Source organism: Glycine soja, chromosome 20, assembly GCF_004193775.1.
Source record: "Glycine soja cultivar W05 chromosome 20, ASM419377v2, whole genome shotgun sequence".
NCBI classification, from domain to species: Eukaryota; Viridiplantae; Streptophyta; class Magnoliopsida; order Fabales; family Fabaceae; genus Glycine; species Glycine soja.
This window is the reverse complement of record NC_041021.1, coordinates 40,642,307-40,660,334: the sequence shown is the minus strand read 5'-3', so window position 1 is coordinate 40,660,334 and position 18,028 is coordinate 40,642,307. Positions and strand designations below refer to the sequence as shown.

Here is an 18,028-nt window from a genome sequence, read left to right as displayed (position 1 = left end):
TAAAATATAAAGATAAATATGAATTAATGAGAAATACCCAGTGTTCTCATAATAGAATCGATCATCCAACTATTGAAGGTACTGATTTAAGGATCAGAGTCGAACCAATTTTAATAAAATATTTTTTTAATATTTTAATATAATATCCTAGTAATATTGAATAAAAAATAACATAATGCACGTAAATTAATAATATAAAGTAAATTTCACTTTAAAATATCATAATTTATAATATATTTTTTTATTTTTTTAAAAACCAAAATGACATAGTTTTGAAAGTTTGAAAAAAATCGATTTTAAGCGAAATCGGTTAACCACTATATTTACCGGTTTGTAATCGATTTCATGATTTTTAATTGATTTAAAGATGCATTGATTTTCAGGAAGTATTGAAATGGGCACGTGATCGGTATCTAGTTAAATCGACAGGTCCGGTCCGTACCGGTGTCAAAACTATGAAAATATCTATAAGAAAAAAAAAAGAAACAAATTATTAAAATAGAAATATAATACGAAAAATCATTAAACTTTGTTTTTATGATATAATAATATTCTTTTTCTTGTGTATATTTTTTGTTAAAATATTTTACGTCATATCATGGGTTGAAATATGCTAAAGTTGAAAGAAAACACTAGCAAAGGAAATGTTGCATACTAAACATTAGAAGAAGAAAAAAACAGAAACATATTCTGAGAAAATATTATACTTGATAAAATAACATTCAATTTGATTGATTGTTTTAATTATTCCAATAAACGTGGATCCAGATGCCGAAAATTTATAAATTTAACTTAGGATTTAAATAAGTATTTTGAAAACCAAGAAATACAAATTTTTAAATTTTTTTATCAATTTAGATAGGCCAATGCTACGATCAGTACGATGGTCCAGTTTTTTTGGTGACTTTGGTAGAGCAATAATATAGGTATATATGAATACTGATTAAATTATTTATTTGAATAAATTATGTTGTGATGAACTTTATGCCGTCCCTTTTACAGATGATGGTCTATCATGCACAATAATTAATAGTCATTGGATTCATCAAGGTGCATAGCTTTATCATACACCCTCCCGCATCAAACATCTCCACCTTCCTTTTCATTCTCATGCTTCCTTTGTTTGAATGCAACATGGTCCACTTAGCTATATAGGCCAGAGGAGTTATCTAGAGAAAGTATATTTAATGCTTCCTTTGTTTGGAGACGACGGTTCAGGAGAGTGGAGGAAGGTTGGTGACTGACGGTGGCTTTTTGTGGTGGTAATCGGTGGTAACTGTCCGCAGATGACGGTGGAGGGAGTTACCGGAGAGGGACAGAGACTAAAAAGAGTAGAGCTATGGTGTGGAAGGTGTATAATAAAAATGCATGTGTTAGATAATTAACCACGATTATAAAACATTAAACTGTTCAATAAGGTTATGAAGATGCTATCTACACATTTAATATTAAATTCACATATCTATTGGTCACTGTTCATTTTTGTTTTTTTTTTACCACGAAGGACAAAGAAAATTCCTTGACCACACTATAGCCCACGCCATTCATGCAGATATGTAAAGTTTATTGGGAAATACCCAAGCCCCACATCGGCTGCCTCAATCCTTGGAGTGTGGCTTATATATCTGTTGGGCAACTTCACTTAATGCCAATTGATTTTATGATGAAATCTAACATGGTATCAGAGCAGGTTCTGACCTTGGGACCTCGTCTTCACTTCCGCGTTTAGATATGTAAACATTCTAAAGCCATACAGTTGCAGCCACATTAATTATCTTGCAATATATATCAACCCGTCATTTTTTTAAAAAAAAATATCACCCCATTAATTATGATTCAATTGTATGGAGTTTCCAGAATGGTTTAAGATATATGCGTGTGTGTGATATACACTAATTATTTATAAACACATTTTTTAAGCTTTTTGTATATATCTTCTGTTAGGTTCATGAATGATGAGATAACCAAAACAAACATAAAGATCGATCATTAGCTTTTGGCCATGGGATCCCAAATTGTGACATGACTACGTTCCAATTATATTACTGAAATTGAAAGAGTATATATGGCTTACTAGACGAAATAGTAGATCACTACAAATAATTAGTTGATTCTATTAACGAAACAATGGCTCAGGAGAGTGATGAAGAAGAGTTAAACAAGGAAGAGGAAAAGAATGTGACTGAGACCAATTCTAGATAAGAAAAGATGAAATATGGATCACACTCAGTTTGGAAAACAACACCACCATATGCGCACAATTTTTAGTATCACCATTCATACCAGTTTTTATATTTTTTATATATATTTTGTTTTACTTATTTTTTTATATATTAAAATTATCAAATTAAATACTAAAAATAAAAAAATGACCGATGCAGTTTAATCTAAAAAATACAAAAATAAGGTGCGATACATGTTATTGTTGTGGAACTTATTCCTCTAGAAAATATAGAACAGAAAAACAAACCAAAAAAGAAAATATTTTCATCAAAATCAAAACATAAGTTTTACATCATCAATTCACCTGCCCTTTCTGCTAGTTTTTTCCTTAACTCGTAAATGGACACCATAAACTGTTCCAACTGAAGATCAGTCATCTGATCAATGGGATCGTCCCACCAACTTCTATTCCAACCTTTAGTCAAAACTTCAATTTGTGCCAAGTTCTTCTTTTCCAACTCCAACTTCTTCATCGCCTCTTCATATTGTCTGTTACGTTCCTCACATGACACTGATTTTTCTTTTGACGACTTTGCTGATTCAAACTCTGCATTGTCTCCTTTGAGATAGCGACCAATTATACTGTCAATATCTGGATGGCCAAAGCAGAACAATTTGTCAGCAGGAGAAAACACAATTATGGCTACATAAACATTGCATAAAATGCAGAGTTCGCTGGCTTTTTTGAACAGTCCTGTTCTTCTTTTTGAGAACGTCACTTGCTTGTTGCTACCCTTGTCAAGCTTCTTGATCTCAATCTTTTTGCGGCCTGTGTTTTTCTTCTTCTCCTTCTGCTTAAACATATCCATAGCTAAAGGAAGATGCAGGGTTATGGACTCTAGGGTTTTGTATAAATTGGTGGTGGCAAAGGAATATTTTTATTCATTGATTTATTTATATTTATAATGGAATATCCACGGTTGATTTATATTTTCTAGTAATCAAATCCTACAATTACGTCCCGTCATAGATTATAAACCAAATAAATCAATTAAGTGTAAATTTTTACATTCCAATTTTCAACACGGTTTCAATTAATGAAAGGTAAATAAACAGATTGATTTGACGTTTTATTTTGTAGCAAAATATATTTGTCTTTATGGAGAACAAGTTCTGCTTCCATTTTTCTCTCCTTTATTTAGGGAGCATGTATAGTTAATTATATGTTAATGTTTTCAAATAGTTATTTAGTCAAATAATTTCTCTACGTAAAGGTTTCTCAGGAATAAACCGTGGTACTGTTAAAAAAAAAGAATAAACCGTGGACACTGAGACGTTTTTGGTAGAAATGACGATGATGCATTAATTATTGACTAGGGAAGATTTGAATTCAAGCATTTCGTACGTGCATAGCCTTATTTGAAATTATTGATACGAGATAAAAATAAATATACAATATGCAACTCATATGTAAAACATTTCACCAAAAAAAAAAACTCATGCAAAACTAAAATAAAAATAGTTTGTATGATGGCTACTAGCTAATTATAATAGTATGATTTATTTTCTACTTCTTACAACATCTTCATTTTTTAAAAATAAATCAAGATCTTCAATATTATGATACTCATTAAAGTTAACTCTTTCTTTTCAATTTTTATGCAATATATTTCAATGCATCCTCATATAAAGTTTTCAACTTTTAGGATTCAGATAAAAATTTCAAATGTGATTTCATATTTTAAAAATTAGTCAAATCGACATCTAAAATGTATACAAAATAATTAATAATTTATATGAAAATAATTTTTTGTTAAATGTGTGATCCTATGCCTGACATCCTCACCAAATGCTTTTTTTAAAAAAATCATACACGTATTCATGAAATTAAAGTTCTATACTAATTTTAATGAATAAAAAATTGGAAATTAAGAGGGACGCAATACAAAATAGATGTAAAACGTTTTAATTTCTTAAAATAAATAATAAGATTACACTTAAATAATTTACAATAACATTTATACGTATATCTTAAGACTACATAGTCTTGTTAATAAAAATAAAAACAAATAATATATCATACATATAATTCAAATTAATAATATTTTTTTTAAAATAATGAAAATGTTTAAGGCTTATATAATTCGAGACCTAATTAAGGAACCGAATCATTGACCTTGTAGTTGCCATGACCGTGAGAAAATGGAACTTGCTCATCTAAAATATTGGACTTAATTTCAGCTTTATGTACATATTGTTTTATGCTCGAATATATGTTATAAAAAGTATTTCCAGCATTAGTAGTACTCCTTGAAGAAATGTTTCAAGATTATTCTTAATTATATTGAAAGACGGTTCAAAATCGTGTTAATTAACAAATTATCTTAGAATGATAAAATTTTAAGATAATAGGTCTTGTAACATAATAAATAAATTAAACCAAATAAATTAGAATATGAAATTTAAAGAATAATAATTTTTCTTTCTTTCTTTACTCTCTTTTTTACTCTTTCAATCAGTTGTTGTAAAGATTATTGATATTTTTATTGAATATCATATTGATATAAAGTAATTAATATCTCTATTAAAAATAGTGATTAATGTTTATTGACAAACACGCACAAAATGAATACTTCTCTCTCATAATTTATTCCATAGGTTTCTTTCTTTCTTTTTTATATGAATTTCATGATATCTTATTTTATATATAGTAACTTTAACATATTTTGTGACAATTTATCAACTTTAAATAAATCAATTAAATGATTTGATTTAATTAATTGTTTAATTGATTTAAATTTTGGGGCCAATGATATACGAAAATATGAAAATTATTAACAAATTAAATTGCTTTTGCAAATATTTTCAATAATAAATAGTAAAAAATATTTAATTTTGAGATATTTTGCAATTAATTGTTAATAACTCTCGTACATAATTGATGCAAAATAATAAATTAATGAAAGATATTTAATTGATTGATTAAAGTAAAAAATACAAATGTTTGAATTGCTTATACCTTCGTCTGTGTGAAACAAGGCATGTGGAAAAAATGTAAAATATTCTATCATTATACATTTTTATCAAGAAAAACTAAAAAAATATATTATTTTTATTAAAAGGATTTTTCTTAAAAAACTGTTTCAACATTGACAAGGATATCTCTGCTTATATGTATCCTCTGGTGCAAATGTAATTCTCTAAAAAAAAAAGTTTGTGTTGACTATTTTTTTTTATTAAATTCTACATCATCATGTCACAATGTTAAAATGTAAAATTAACACAGCGTCGCACATAAATCAACACCTATCAGACGAAGATACAAAATTGAATCTCTAGTGAAATAAAATAATAGGGTTCAGTGTGAATGATAACCTTGAAGCAAAACAAAGGGATCGATCATGCGACGACAGGGCAGACATATGAAAGCAAGATTGAGTAGAAAGGCATAAATAAAAGAAAGAAAGAAAAAAAAAACTTGTTGGATTGTGATTGAAGTTAAACTGTATGAGTGAGTGAATGGCGGTAGCTTGTGGTCATGGTGGGATCAGTTGCATCAAAGAACATAGCGAATTACAGATAGAGGAATAAATGATACACTACTAGAAATATTCTATTTTACGACGCACATTCTACGTCGGTCGTTCATAACCCGACGTAGTAGTGCACACGGTGGCATTTCCGTAAATATATAAGTTTTATATACGGCGCATTTCATATACGACGACGTTTCACTTAAACACCGCGTTTGTAGCTTTGGTGGAACTAATCTAAGACGGTGTGTTTATAGACACCGTCGTAGTTGTGGTCAGAGACAAAGACAGTGTTACGTGTGCACCGTCTTTAATTTTGTGCTTTAAATACTCCTTGTTTCGCGATGATTCAACACTCTCGCGTCCTCGAAAAAGCTATACGAAAACCCTAATGCGCATGCGCTCTGTTGCCTGAAGTCATCCCAGCGACGACTCCGTCGTGCCCACCGTGACATTGCGTTTTCGACCACCAAGAACAAAAACCCTAGCCATTGTTCTGACCACCACCACGTATCCGATCTCGTGCCCTTTGGAGTGGTGTCGCGACCTTGCTAGTGTGAAGGTAAGGATGTCGAAGTTTTTGAGTTCTTGTTTCATAATATAAGTTTTTTAGTTCTTGTTTCATAATATAAGACTTTTAAAATGTGATTATCGACTTCTTGAGTTGCCCTAACAATGTCATCATTGAATATGCGAAAAGGATTTGAAGGCCAAAGGGTTTAGTTAAGTCAGAGTACTAACGAAGTTGATGTTGTTGGTTGTTTTGGTTTCGCGTTTTTGTTATCTGGATTGGTGCACTTCGAGCATAGGTTGTTGGATTTATTACATATGCATTTGTGGTTTCGATTATTTTCTTCCATTATTACATATGCATAACCTGTTGGATTCAAATGACAAAAGGAAGTTTTGAAATTAATACAAAAGATCAAATTGGGAGTTTTCAAACTTGGGTTTTGTCCCAATTCATGGGAACAGTTCAATGAGAAGCATGAATCAAATGTGCCAAAATGTTCTGGAAATTAGGTGGTCATACACTCTTACAGTGTAATTGGGTTTTGTTTGGCAATTTTTGTGCAAATTTTATGTTTGTTTGTTTCTTTACCTCTCTTTGCTTATAATTTATGATTCAAATTAATACATAAGATCAGTTTTCTCATCTTCATTTTTTCATAGCAGATAAAGAGGGAAATATCCACCTTGAAGCTGCTGAAGCATCCGAACGTGGTTAGATTATACGAGGTAATATCCTAACCTGTTTTTTGTTTTTTTTTGTTGACCATGTGTTTTTTCTTTTTCTTTTTCTTGTTTACGTGTAAAAGTGCAGTTAATGCAGTTTAAAATCATTGATTTTATAAGTATTTCCATTTTTTATGTGTTGTTTTGGCATTTCTCTACTTAGTCAGAAAAAGTTAGCTTCGCTTTTATTTTCTTTGTGGAAACATGTGTTACGTGGTTATCGGATCAACAATGTATACAGTTTCTTCACTCATTTACATAGTCAGCAAATTGGAGTAATTAAGCTTTTTCTGAAACTAAGAGTCCAAGAACTGCTATTCGAGTTGGATAATTATTTGCGTTGTGTACTTTGGGTTTGAATTAATTTTGTTACATTTTTCAGAGGAACTTAGATCAATTGGAAGACTTACTCAACAAGGTTAAATTGAAGACCATAAGGATAATTATTTGCGTTGTGTACTTTGGGTTTGAATTAATTTTGTTACATTTTTCAGAGGAACTTAGATCAATTGGAAGACTTACTCAACAAGGTTAAATTGAAGACCATAAGGACTGAACCACCTTCTGCATCTATTGCTGGCACAAGGTACTTTTTTATTATTAATTTTGATTGTGCGTTTACAAATGATTAAAAAAAAAATTTCTTATGGGTTGTTATTGGTTGGTAAGTTGGTGTATCTTTGGTGTATCCCCAAACCTCTTGAATTATAAGAAAGGATGATCATAACTGTTGCTTTTTAATGCCCATCTCAACTGCCATTTTGTTATGTCTGGTGTCCATGTCCTTCATGAACTGCAATACCTTCGAAGCAGCACCCCCATGGGTCAATCCCATGTCTTTTACCAGTTCCTCTTCTTGATCTGAAGGTATGCAAACAGATTGTAAGCCCGTAACTGAGTTCACAGTTGGACTCTTAGGATATTGGGCCTGCCCCCTACTAGGCAGCACCACTTATCTTCTAACATAGACCTTTGTGACAGATTCAGATCAGCCCATAACCTTAGGGCCCAAAACACCTTCAGGCTCGTTGGATTCTTAGTTGTCACGGACTGATGGCGAATATGGGATCATGCACTGTGTTTTAGCATAAATGATACGAGGTTTGCACTGCAAACTTTTACTTTCTAGTTAATTATTTTGTTGGTTCAAATTATGTCTTCGTAGCATACTAGTCCAGTAGAAATCATTAGAGGACGAGTGTTGAGAGAGCCACATGCTGAGATGGTTACCTTGTATTGAATTTGGAGTTTCTTTGTTACCTTAGTCCTCCAACTTGCTGCATCAATCACTCCTAACCACTTCTTTTTCAAGCGATCTGCTGAGGAATTTATAGCCACAGACTTGCTGCAGCAATCACTCCTAACCATTTTCTCACATCCTTGTATGACAATTTGGTTCTAAAACCTTTCCTTCTTGCACTTCTCTGTTACACCAATCCTTCTTTGTATGATGCAATCAAATTTTATTTAATAGAGGCTGATATTAGTAATCAAGCAAAAATAGACATTCCTTTGTTTCTAATTTCATTCATTTGTTACAGTTTTTTCCCAAGATCTAAGGGGGTGTTTGTTTCAAGGTTTCTAATTACATTCCTTGGATTCTTATTCGTGGTAGCATTACTATGAGCAAGAACTCCATTCTCTGGTATTTTAGGGAAAAAAACCATTTGATTAGTGTACCGTCCACATATGTCTTGACTAAGCATGATGTGGCCCCTTATGAAGCTCCATCTGAGTTTAGAGCTTCAAGGACTGTGTACCATGGCACTCGGATATAACTCAGTCAAACCTGATGTGCCCCCCTATGAGGCTCCGTTTCCTCTGTTGAGTGAACAGCTTGGGGCTTTGCCTCATTTGGATATAGAATCCAAAATATACTCAACCTCAACCCATCCCGTTGCACATTCACTTATCTACCCCTCCAGCCTGATAAATGTTTTTGCCCTATTAACAAAGCAAATTGACCTCTAATTCCATAAGAACAATAGTTTGATTTTCAACAATATCCCAAAGTCAATCAAACCAATACCTCCCACCAATTGATATCAGGACTGGTCACAATTTAAGCTCCCATTAAATTTTCCATCAATATACCAGCAGTTTAACCCCATGAGAGGGAACCTTCACCCTTTAGACTCAGGCTAGGGTAGTCTAAGCTCCCTTTGTGGGCTAATATGGTCAATGAGAGTTGTAGGAGTATTTCTTTTTTCCTGTTGGACATCGACATCATCACCACAATTCGAAAAAAATGGGCAACATTTTTTTTAAAGACGGCAATAAGTAAAAACGGCTAATGATGGCGTAGGAGTATTTCTTTTTTCCTGTATTTGAGACAATTGTTATGTTATTTTACACAGCGGCTATTTTATTTTCGGTCATGCTACTGTGATTCATAATGAATCACAAATCGTATAATGGTGATTGCGTGCAATGGTTTTCTGTTCATATAATTGTAGTAATATATTGTCTTTACCCCCTTCTACTGCATTGCATTTGCATTTGATTACCACAGCAACAATTTAGTGCAGCTATAGTACCACCAAGCTTGGCACTGCAGCAGTTAACTGAACAAATGAAGTGTCCACAGTCATTGGATGGTTGCCTGGTAGAGGTACATGTTATAAACTAATAAGATTTCCTGCGTGTTAGGTATAATTATTAAGAAGAGGCATTATATACATAGACTTTTATATATAAAGCTTATTAGAGTTTTAACACACTCTTTTTAACACACTCTCCACTGTTGGTCCTCAACTTATTGAGAATTATAAAATCAGAATAATGACTCATCAAATGAGTAGTGGGACCTGCCAAATTTGTGATTTTTAAGAAATTTGAGCCAACAAAAAAGAGTGTGTTCAAGAGAATGTGTTAGAGACAGTGTTGCTACCATTTCTCTGTTTAGGAATGGTGTTTGTAGTTATTAGTGAAAATAGAAATAGAAAATATTTTCCTTATGTCAAACAGGCTTCTGCATTACTATTTTTAGTTTTTACAACATTCTGATAGATCATTATATATTTTTTCTTTCTCTAAAACAAATGATTTCTTTATTGTCTTGGGGTGGTGTATATAAAAACTGATCAACACATTTTACTTTTCTTTTTTTGCATGTTCATTCCAATGTACAAATGATTGGTTTATGATGCAACAAAATCTAAATCAGGAACTAACTAGCTCTTTTAATATAAAACATGTTTTCTTTATCTTTTACTTTTCTACAAGATTCATGTCCCTTTCCCTTGATGTCTAGGCTAATGTGCTTGTTGATATATTGAAGATCTATTGAAGATTGTTGATATAATGCTCTCTCATCAGGTATGAAATTTTATAACATGTTCTGTTGGGTGTTTTGCTTCCTGGATTTTGTGATTTTCAGGGAATTTCATGTAAAAATAAGTTGATCTTGCAACTGATGGATAAATTGGTATAACCCAAATTACACTTTATGTTTATTTTTCCCATATAGTTTATTTTAGTTTATTTCCTAATATAATTATACTTTCTGCGTGAATGGTATAATCCAATTTTGTAAGCAGGGTAACTAAAACAACGACGGTCGTTAGGAGACCCGTCTTTATAGCGTTCTCCAACAACGACGGTCGTTCCACGACCCATCTTTATACCTTTCTCCGACAACGACGGTCGTTCCACGACACGTCTTTAAAACTTCCTTCAACAACGACGGGTGTACATGACCCCGATGTTGAAATTTTTAAAAGCAATAACGGGTGCAACGTCCACCCGTCTTTATAGATTTCTGAAACAACGACGGGCCCCCTTCACACCCGACGTTGAAATCGATCCGAACAACGACGGTGCTCTGGTAAGTACGTCGTTGACTTATGTTATATAACGACTATTGTTAATTGCGCACTGACGTTGTCTTCTGACATTACAAAGACGGTGGTTGGGCTGACCGATGTCGTTGTTGTCGACTTAATTACAACGACATCTATAACAAAGACGGTGGGAGGCCCGACATAGATAGCTTAGTTTGACCGATGTAGAATCTGCTTTTTGTAGTTGTGATAAGGGTCGTGCATGCAAATGATTTTTTTTCCTCTGATGAAACAAATGAATTGGGTAATGGGTATGTCTTTTTTTTTTATCACGATGATATTAATAAAATATAATTCCTACCAAAAATAGTAAATATTTTTTGTCAAACGATGAACGTACATGTATTTCCCTTTAATATGATTTTATATCTAAAGTCAAATTTAAAATTCAATTATTTGATTAAAAGATACAAATTATTATTATTGTTTGTGAAATTCTTAATTGTTAGTATACTAAATATGGTTTAGATAGTGGATCCTTTTTCTTCTTATTATTATTTGGGTTTTAACGTGAGATCAGCTTTTTTTTTCCTCTTCCCCTCATTTTCTTCTCTCTTTTTTTTTTTTCCTTTTAAATGTGTTTGGTTTAGGGATGAAACCAATCTTATTTATTTTTTATTTCTCTTCTTACCCTTTTTACCAAACACCCCATTTCTCATATTTTTCTCTCTTTGGCATTTTTTCTTCTATTTTGATTAACAAATAAATGAAACAAAATAAAAGAGAATTAAAATATAGGGGTAAAAGTATATGTAAAATTAGGTATTCACCATAAAAAAATATTTATTTAAAAACAGAAGGAAATAAAAGAGGGAATGAAAAAATTGGCAATAAATTTTAAAGAGGACAAAATTAGTTATTCACACCTTGCATCTTTTTTTTTTCTTCTTTCAATTTCAAGTCATTTACATTTTTGCAAGGTTTATTTTTCAAGAGCATTGCATTTCTTTTCAAATTAGTTTACTTTATTCCAAATTTACATTTTGAGCACTTTAAATTTCTGCAATTTTTAGATTTCAAATTGCTTTTAATTTTCATTTTGCATATTTACTTAAATTTACTTTATTCCATATTCATTTAACTTTTCATTTTATATTCTGAAGTTTATCTACTAAATGTAGCTTTACATTTCATTGAATTTAACTTACATTTCTTTCACTCTGAAAATTCTGTAACGAAGTTAATTTCTCCTGAAATTTCATTTGCTTCAAGTTGAGTTATCTTTGATTAAATCAAAGTGAAATTCGTATATAATTCGAAAACCAGATGCTTTGTGCACAAGTCGCACACTCTAATGTTACAAAATTCACATTTTAATAAAATTTGATTACATCCTGAACAAATAATGGAATAAATTAAATCACTATGCGTCAAGTGTGTATAGCATTGTAAGACCTCTTTCACTCTTTTGTATGTTGATCAGGGGTCTTGTTTGGGTATAACTCTTACTCTTTTAAAGGCTACATTTTTTGGTTTGCTGTTACCAAAAAACCACTATGCATCAAGGTCTTTATCGAACTATTGAATTGAAATTTTGATTCAACTATGCATGCCATTCAATTGAAAGATAAACTCTACTGGTTTGATGAAAAATAATTCACAACTAATTCTTTGATTCTAAAGTCCCAAAATATAATTGACATTTGGAAGCACTTCGGAAAAGTATTCAAAGATTTCGAGCTCGGTGTCAAATTGAAACACAACAAAGATTGAAACAATTTCCATAATCAATAAACTTGGATTGAACTTCGTTATTTCACTACTAATTATTAGAAGAAAAAATTAACGATTATGGATTAATTGTACCGATTCATTGTATAATATTTTGTCAGTTGAACAAATGACCCTTTTGCACCAATGAACAAAATAATACAAAAATGAATATGCTCAATTTATATATAAAATTATGAAAGAGCAATAGAGAACAATTAGATTTCTCAGCTCTTGAAGTTACCAAACCTCAATTATCCTTAAATTATAAGGAAAAAAATTAGTTACTCGATCGGAACTTACATGAAAGCACAGAGAAGAAATCTAGAAACAAATATTGATAGCCAAGAGTGTTGTCTCCCTAGCTTCTTAAAAAAAATTCCTAAAACCCTTAAATAATTAGTTTCCAAAGGAGGTCCAAATAATAATAGAAAGAAAGAAAAACAAATACCCTAAATTATAATCTTGGGGCCGTCACAACCTCCGTTGTAGCTAACAATGGCAGGTTGTGACAATTTTTATCTTGTCGATCTTTTTCAAGTGCATATCACAATTCAAAATGATGATGGCCATCCGTACAAGTAGAAGTATCTTTTTACTTTACTATTTAATTTGTTCTCCATTCAACTTTAAATCTTTAGGATTTTTCTCTCATGTGATTTCCTATTTTTTCTAAGCCTATAAAGTTCTGTTTCCTGTGAGATGCAAATTCTGTTTTATGATAATTGATATACAAATATTATAAAAAATATATGATGCAAATTCAAGCATATCAATTAACTTGCAGATACTTGACTTTTCTTTTATAGTTTCTCAGGATTTTGTGTGTGTGTGTTGAAGATCTAAGTTAGTGCATATATCTAGGAAAGATTAATTTCTTAGAAATACTTGTTTATTTTTCAAAAGTTTTATTATAGAAAGGCAATAAAAATAAGGTAAATTTTATTCAAAAAAATTATTAGAAACATAATAAAAATAGATGATTATTTTTCTGTAATAAGGTAAATTAAGCATGCATATGTAGATTCTCTCTTCACCGTGATGAGAACGAAGAAAAGAAAATTAAGAGGACTTCAAATTCATGTTGTTTTGGGAATTCATGATTATCAGGGAATGAAATTGTCCATTGATCTTGTCAAAAAAAGAAATCGTCCATTGATAAATCGGTTGCCTATGGCACTAACCAAATTAATTGCCCCATCTTAATCTTTACTTCTTGTTAAAATTATCTTCAGGATTAGGAAGTTATAAAATCTTTAATCTTAGTGCATAACAATATGAAACCCCCGGTCTCCTTGTTGGGTATTGCAGTACGCAATCAATATGACATTGCTTTAATTTGCCACTTAATTGGACTGAACAAGTGATTGGTCTAAATAGAATATTTGACATTTGTATGATAAGGCATAAAGACATGAAATATTTATTTAGAATTGTAGTTTGTATGACTGATCATGAATAATAATTTATAAGTGATCAAGTTGTATAATCATATCACAATGTATTCAATATGTGGTTATACTTTCCAATTTATCCACAAAAGAGGATTTCTATTCGAAAGTATAATAACAACTGGGTGCATTATTTTTAATTAATCATTTTTTTACTTTAGTATGTTTCGCTAGATGGTAAGTCTATAATATACAAGGACGGATCTACTATCAAATTTTGCTTAGGAGCAATTATATAATGTAGTAACATAATGTAGGAACATCATAAATTTCCCGGCCATAAACATACATGTGAGGTCATTGTTTAAATAAATCCATATGTAGGAACGTACGTAACCAATCACGGGGAGTTAATGTGGTATAATTAACCTATTTAAGGGAGTATTGAAAACAAAACCCTACATAGTATGTCTAAGTGACGTGTGAATTCTCTAAAATTATATAGCTTGCTTTTTTTAGAGATTCATTACAGAGCTTGCTATTCGTGTGCATGTACAGAATACACACAGCCAGCGCCATACACAGTAAATTTTATATCCGTGCATTGTATGTGTAGTTATTTTTTATGTTAATCATTTAAAGTATATTCTTATAATAATCATTAAAAATTTATAATATCAAATAAGTTTTTTAAAGATAAAAAAGGATCATTTTTGTATATATTTATAATATATAAGAATTTATTTGATATCACAAAAATTTGGAAGACCGAATTAATGTCAAATAAATCTTTATAAAAATATTTTTTGGTACATAAAGAATTAAGTTAATAAAATTTTCTATTAAAAAGTTAAAGAATTAAAGTTTATTCCTTCAATTCATAACGTGTGGTTAATTAAGTCTGTCTATAAAGTGTGATTAATTTATTTACGTATAATATCTCATTTATACCTATGAAACGTTCTCTCTCAGACCTAATGTTTTTTAATTTCTTTTCCCTTTATCCTTATCCCCAAGAAACATTCATTTATTTCTTCAAAAGAAGAAATAACATCCATTTTCTTAATTCCAAGTTTGTTCATATCCCTTAATCTTAATCCTCATTTTATTATAATCTTACAATTCACGATTCGAATAGCACAGTTTGATATGATAATTTCGTATCATTAATACGAATCACACAATTCAATGATTTGTTATTTTTGTAACTTTTACTTTTCTTTTTATCAATTCTCATGGAAGAAATTGAAAAATTATGTAAACTTGAATTGTTAAATGAAAATTAATTAATATGAGCACTTCCAAACTTATTTTATTTGATTATTTTTTTTCTATATCTTATGGTTCAAATTAATTTAAAATTTGTCATTGAAAAATTAACTTAGCAATTCATGATTTGAATCTCAACTACGTGTCCAAGTTTACAACTGTTCCAGGTAAAGATTTATTTAAATTGTCAGTATACGTGCCCTATCCGCTGTCATCTTTTACCTTTGACTTTGGAAAATAAATGGTTTAATTTTAGGACGAAAAGAAATCAATCAAAATGTTAATTTTGCAAGAGACGCGTCAATGATTTATTATATAACTCAAATTAGTAAAATAAAACTCTCACATTGCAAACTATCTCATACTATTGTTAGGTTTGACAACACCGGTATCATCATACAAGAAAAAAATCTCTGATCTACTATTGTATGTATCGATTGTAAGTATTAATTTGAATAAAGAAATCTATATATCCAAGAACAACACCATGATCAATGCTGAAATTTTATTCCCCTGGAGTCCAGAGTCCTTGATGAATTGTATATAAAGGACAAATTATTTTCAACAGGGATAAAACCAATTTTTTTTATTGAAAAGAGGGAAAACAATAGGGAATACACAACTCGTGAGGTACCAGTTTGTGATCCACCCCTCTGAATCCAAAAGCAAGCCAAAAGAAACCTAAAAAGAACAAAACGAAATCAAAGATACCCAGTGCGAAAAGCGAGATAATGGGCATTTGGAATTGATGAAGCAATACCAATCTCAGCACCAGGTTTGTTCTCAAAGGTGTCATAACGTACAAGTGGACCAAGTCCATTATTAGGTCCAAGAATTGATGAAGAAGGTATATTACTAGAGTGTTCAATCATGAATTTGCTAGCATGTTTTTCTATGTTCTTTTTTAGCTCCTCAATAGAGGCCTTTAACTGCAGCAACTCATTCAATCCAAGCTCATCAATAGGACTCTCCCACCAAAATTGCCTCTGCCTAGCTTTCCTCACATGGTCTAGGTCATCTGTTCGCTTCTTTTCAATCTCCAAGTGATTGAAAACCTGAGTGAGTTGCATGTTGAGATCACAAACATTGGCATTTCGGTGTGCCTCAACGAGGTGGTGTGCACTAGACTCTTGTGGAGGGTTTCGCGTGGTGTAACGATCGATGAGGGACTCAACTTCTGGATGGCCAAAAGAGAATGCCTTATCCGCGGGAGAGAAAACCACAATTGCAATCTCTACACCACAAAGGGTGCAAAGCTCACTGGCTTTCTTGAACAGTCCCGAACGACGCTTAGAGAATGTAACTTGCAAATGACTCTTTTTGGGTATTTTTTCAATTGGGATCTTTTGGCGTCCTAAGCTAGACTTCTTATTCTTTGACATGGTCGAAAATACGAGAAATCAATAAAGAGAGGAAACAAAAAAGAATGTCAAATGCTTCTTTTGACATTGGACTCTTGGAGTGAAAACTAACTGAGTATATATATTGCTAAATCTTTGATTTACAGCTAGCCCAATTAATTTTCCTTTTTATGTGTTTTATTTCTTTTTATTATTAGTCATAAATGAGGAATTTATATAATCTTGGGTCTTAATATGTGATTATGGTATGGGACAAACTTGGTAGGTATTATTTAAAGGCTTTTAATTAGCTTCTGCAATATTAATTACGTTGTGATATTGAGTTCTTGATATTTTTCTTTTACATAATTATATTGAGTTCTTGATATCAAAGGCATTTGTTTGTGATTTTTTAATTGAAAATTATATTAAAAGTATCATATTCTAGCATCGAATTTGAGTAATATTTAAAAGTCATTATGAATCCAATTTACTGTAGCCGAATTTCATTCAATTAATTTGAAATAAGATGATCAAACTCATTTTAAAGGATAAAAAATTGAAGTGAATATTTCTTTTTCTTCATAATAACTAAAAGACTTAAATATATATTTATTAAAGTTTTAAGACTAGAACTTATTTGATCGGTTCAATCAATCGAATCGTGACCTAGTTGCTGAATCGGATTGAGTCTTATGTTCAATTAGGTGTGTTTTTGACCCGAAGCAACTCAGTCGGGTTTGCGGTCAAACTAGTGACCCGTCAACCCGAACTAGGTCACTTATCTTTTTTTTTTTGTGTGATAGTCATTATTTTAAGTTGTGTTCTTTTATATTTTGTTTGTGTTTTTTAAGACGTATGAATTTCAATGTATCGTGAGAAAGATATTTGGAACATGGGTAGCTATTTTTGTGATGGCGGTAGGATTTCATAAAAGGAGAAAGTTATTTCATTGTGTTTTTACTAGTTTTTATTATTATGAACTAGTTGAGTGTTGTTTTGCTTAATGGGAGACAGTTTTGCTTGTGATTATAAGCTAAATTTCTTTTCATATGAGGGTTTAGTTGATGATTTGATTTGTCTAATTTGTTGTGAGCAGAATAATTATCATTGTTGAACTAAATGTTATACTGGAAAAATGTGAGCTGATTGGAGAACTTATCCCAACTTCGAAATATTGGACAATAGAAATATATGTTGAACTTGAACTTATTTAGTTATTTATTTATGTTTGTGATCTTTATTACTTGTTCGTTTGAACTTGGACAATAATGTTATTTTTTACATTTTGATATCTAATTATCTATGTTTAGGGGTGGGAATAGGTCAGGTCAGGCCAAGCTTTGAAAGACTTTCATTTTTGCTCGGCCTGACCTTTTCAAAAGCCTAGCCTGGCCTGATAGTCTTTTTAAAAGCCTTCTTCACATTAAATCTTTAATATTCCTTTGGTTTAGAGTAGGAACGTAACAGAAAAGTTAAAAGGAAAATGAAACATTAACAGAAATAGGAAAGCCAATGAGGAATATAAATGGACACATGACTCA

General features: G+C 31.2%; 2 protein-coding genes across 2 annotated transcripts; both read right to left on the bottom strand.

Annotated features, from left to right (window-relative positions):
- Positions 1-2,510: 2,510 nt before the first annotated feature.
- Positions 2,511-3,032, bottom strand: LOC114403145 (agamous-like MADS-box protein AGL61). The gene has a single exon (XM_028365926.1). It carries the CDS (start codon positions 3,030-3,032, stop codon positions 2,511-2,513), a length of 522 nt encoding a protein of 173 aa, XP_028221727.1.
- Positions 3,033-15,845: 12,813 nt separating this feature from the next.
- Positions 15,846-16,527, bottom strand: LOC114402110 (agamous-like MADS-box protein AGL62). Its single transcript, XM_028364636.1, has one exon. The coding sequence runs from the start codon at positions 16,524-16,526 to the stop codon at positions 15,846-15,848; it is 681 nt and encodes a 226-aa protein (XP_028220437.1). The 5' UTR covers position 16,527.
- Between the last annotated feature and the right edge of the window lie 1,501 nt (positions 16,528-18,028).

What these genes read in the sequence shown, in the direction of transcription:
- LOC114403145 (XM_028365926.1), bottom strand. Translation starts at nt 3,032, where the DNA reads ATGGATATGTTTAAGCAGAAGGAGAAGAAGAAAAACACAGGCCGCAAA.
- LOC114402110 (XM_028364636.1), bottom strand. Translation starts at nt 16,526, where the DNA reads ATGTCAAAGAATAAGAAGTCTAGCTTAGGACGCCAAAAGATCCCAATT.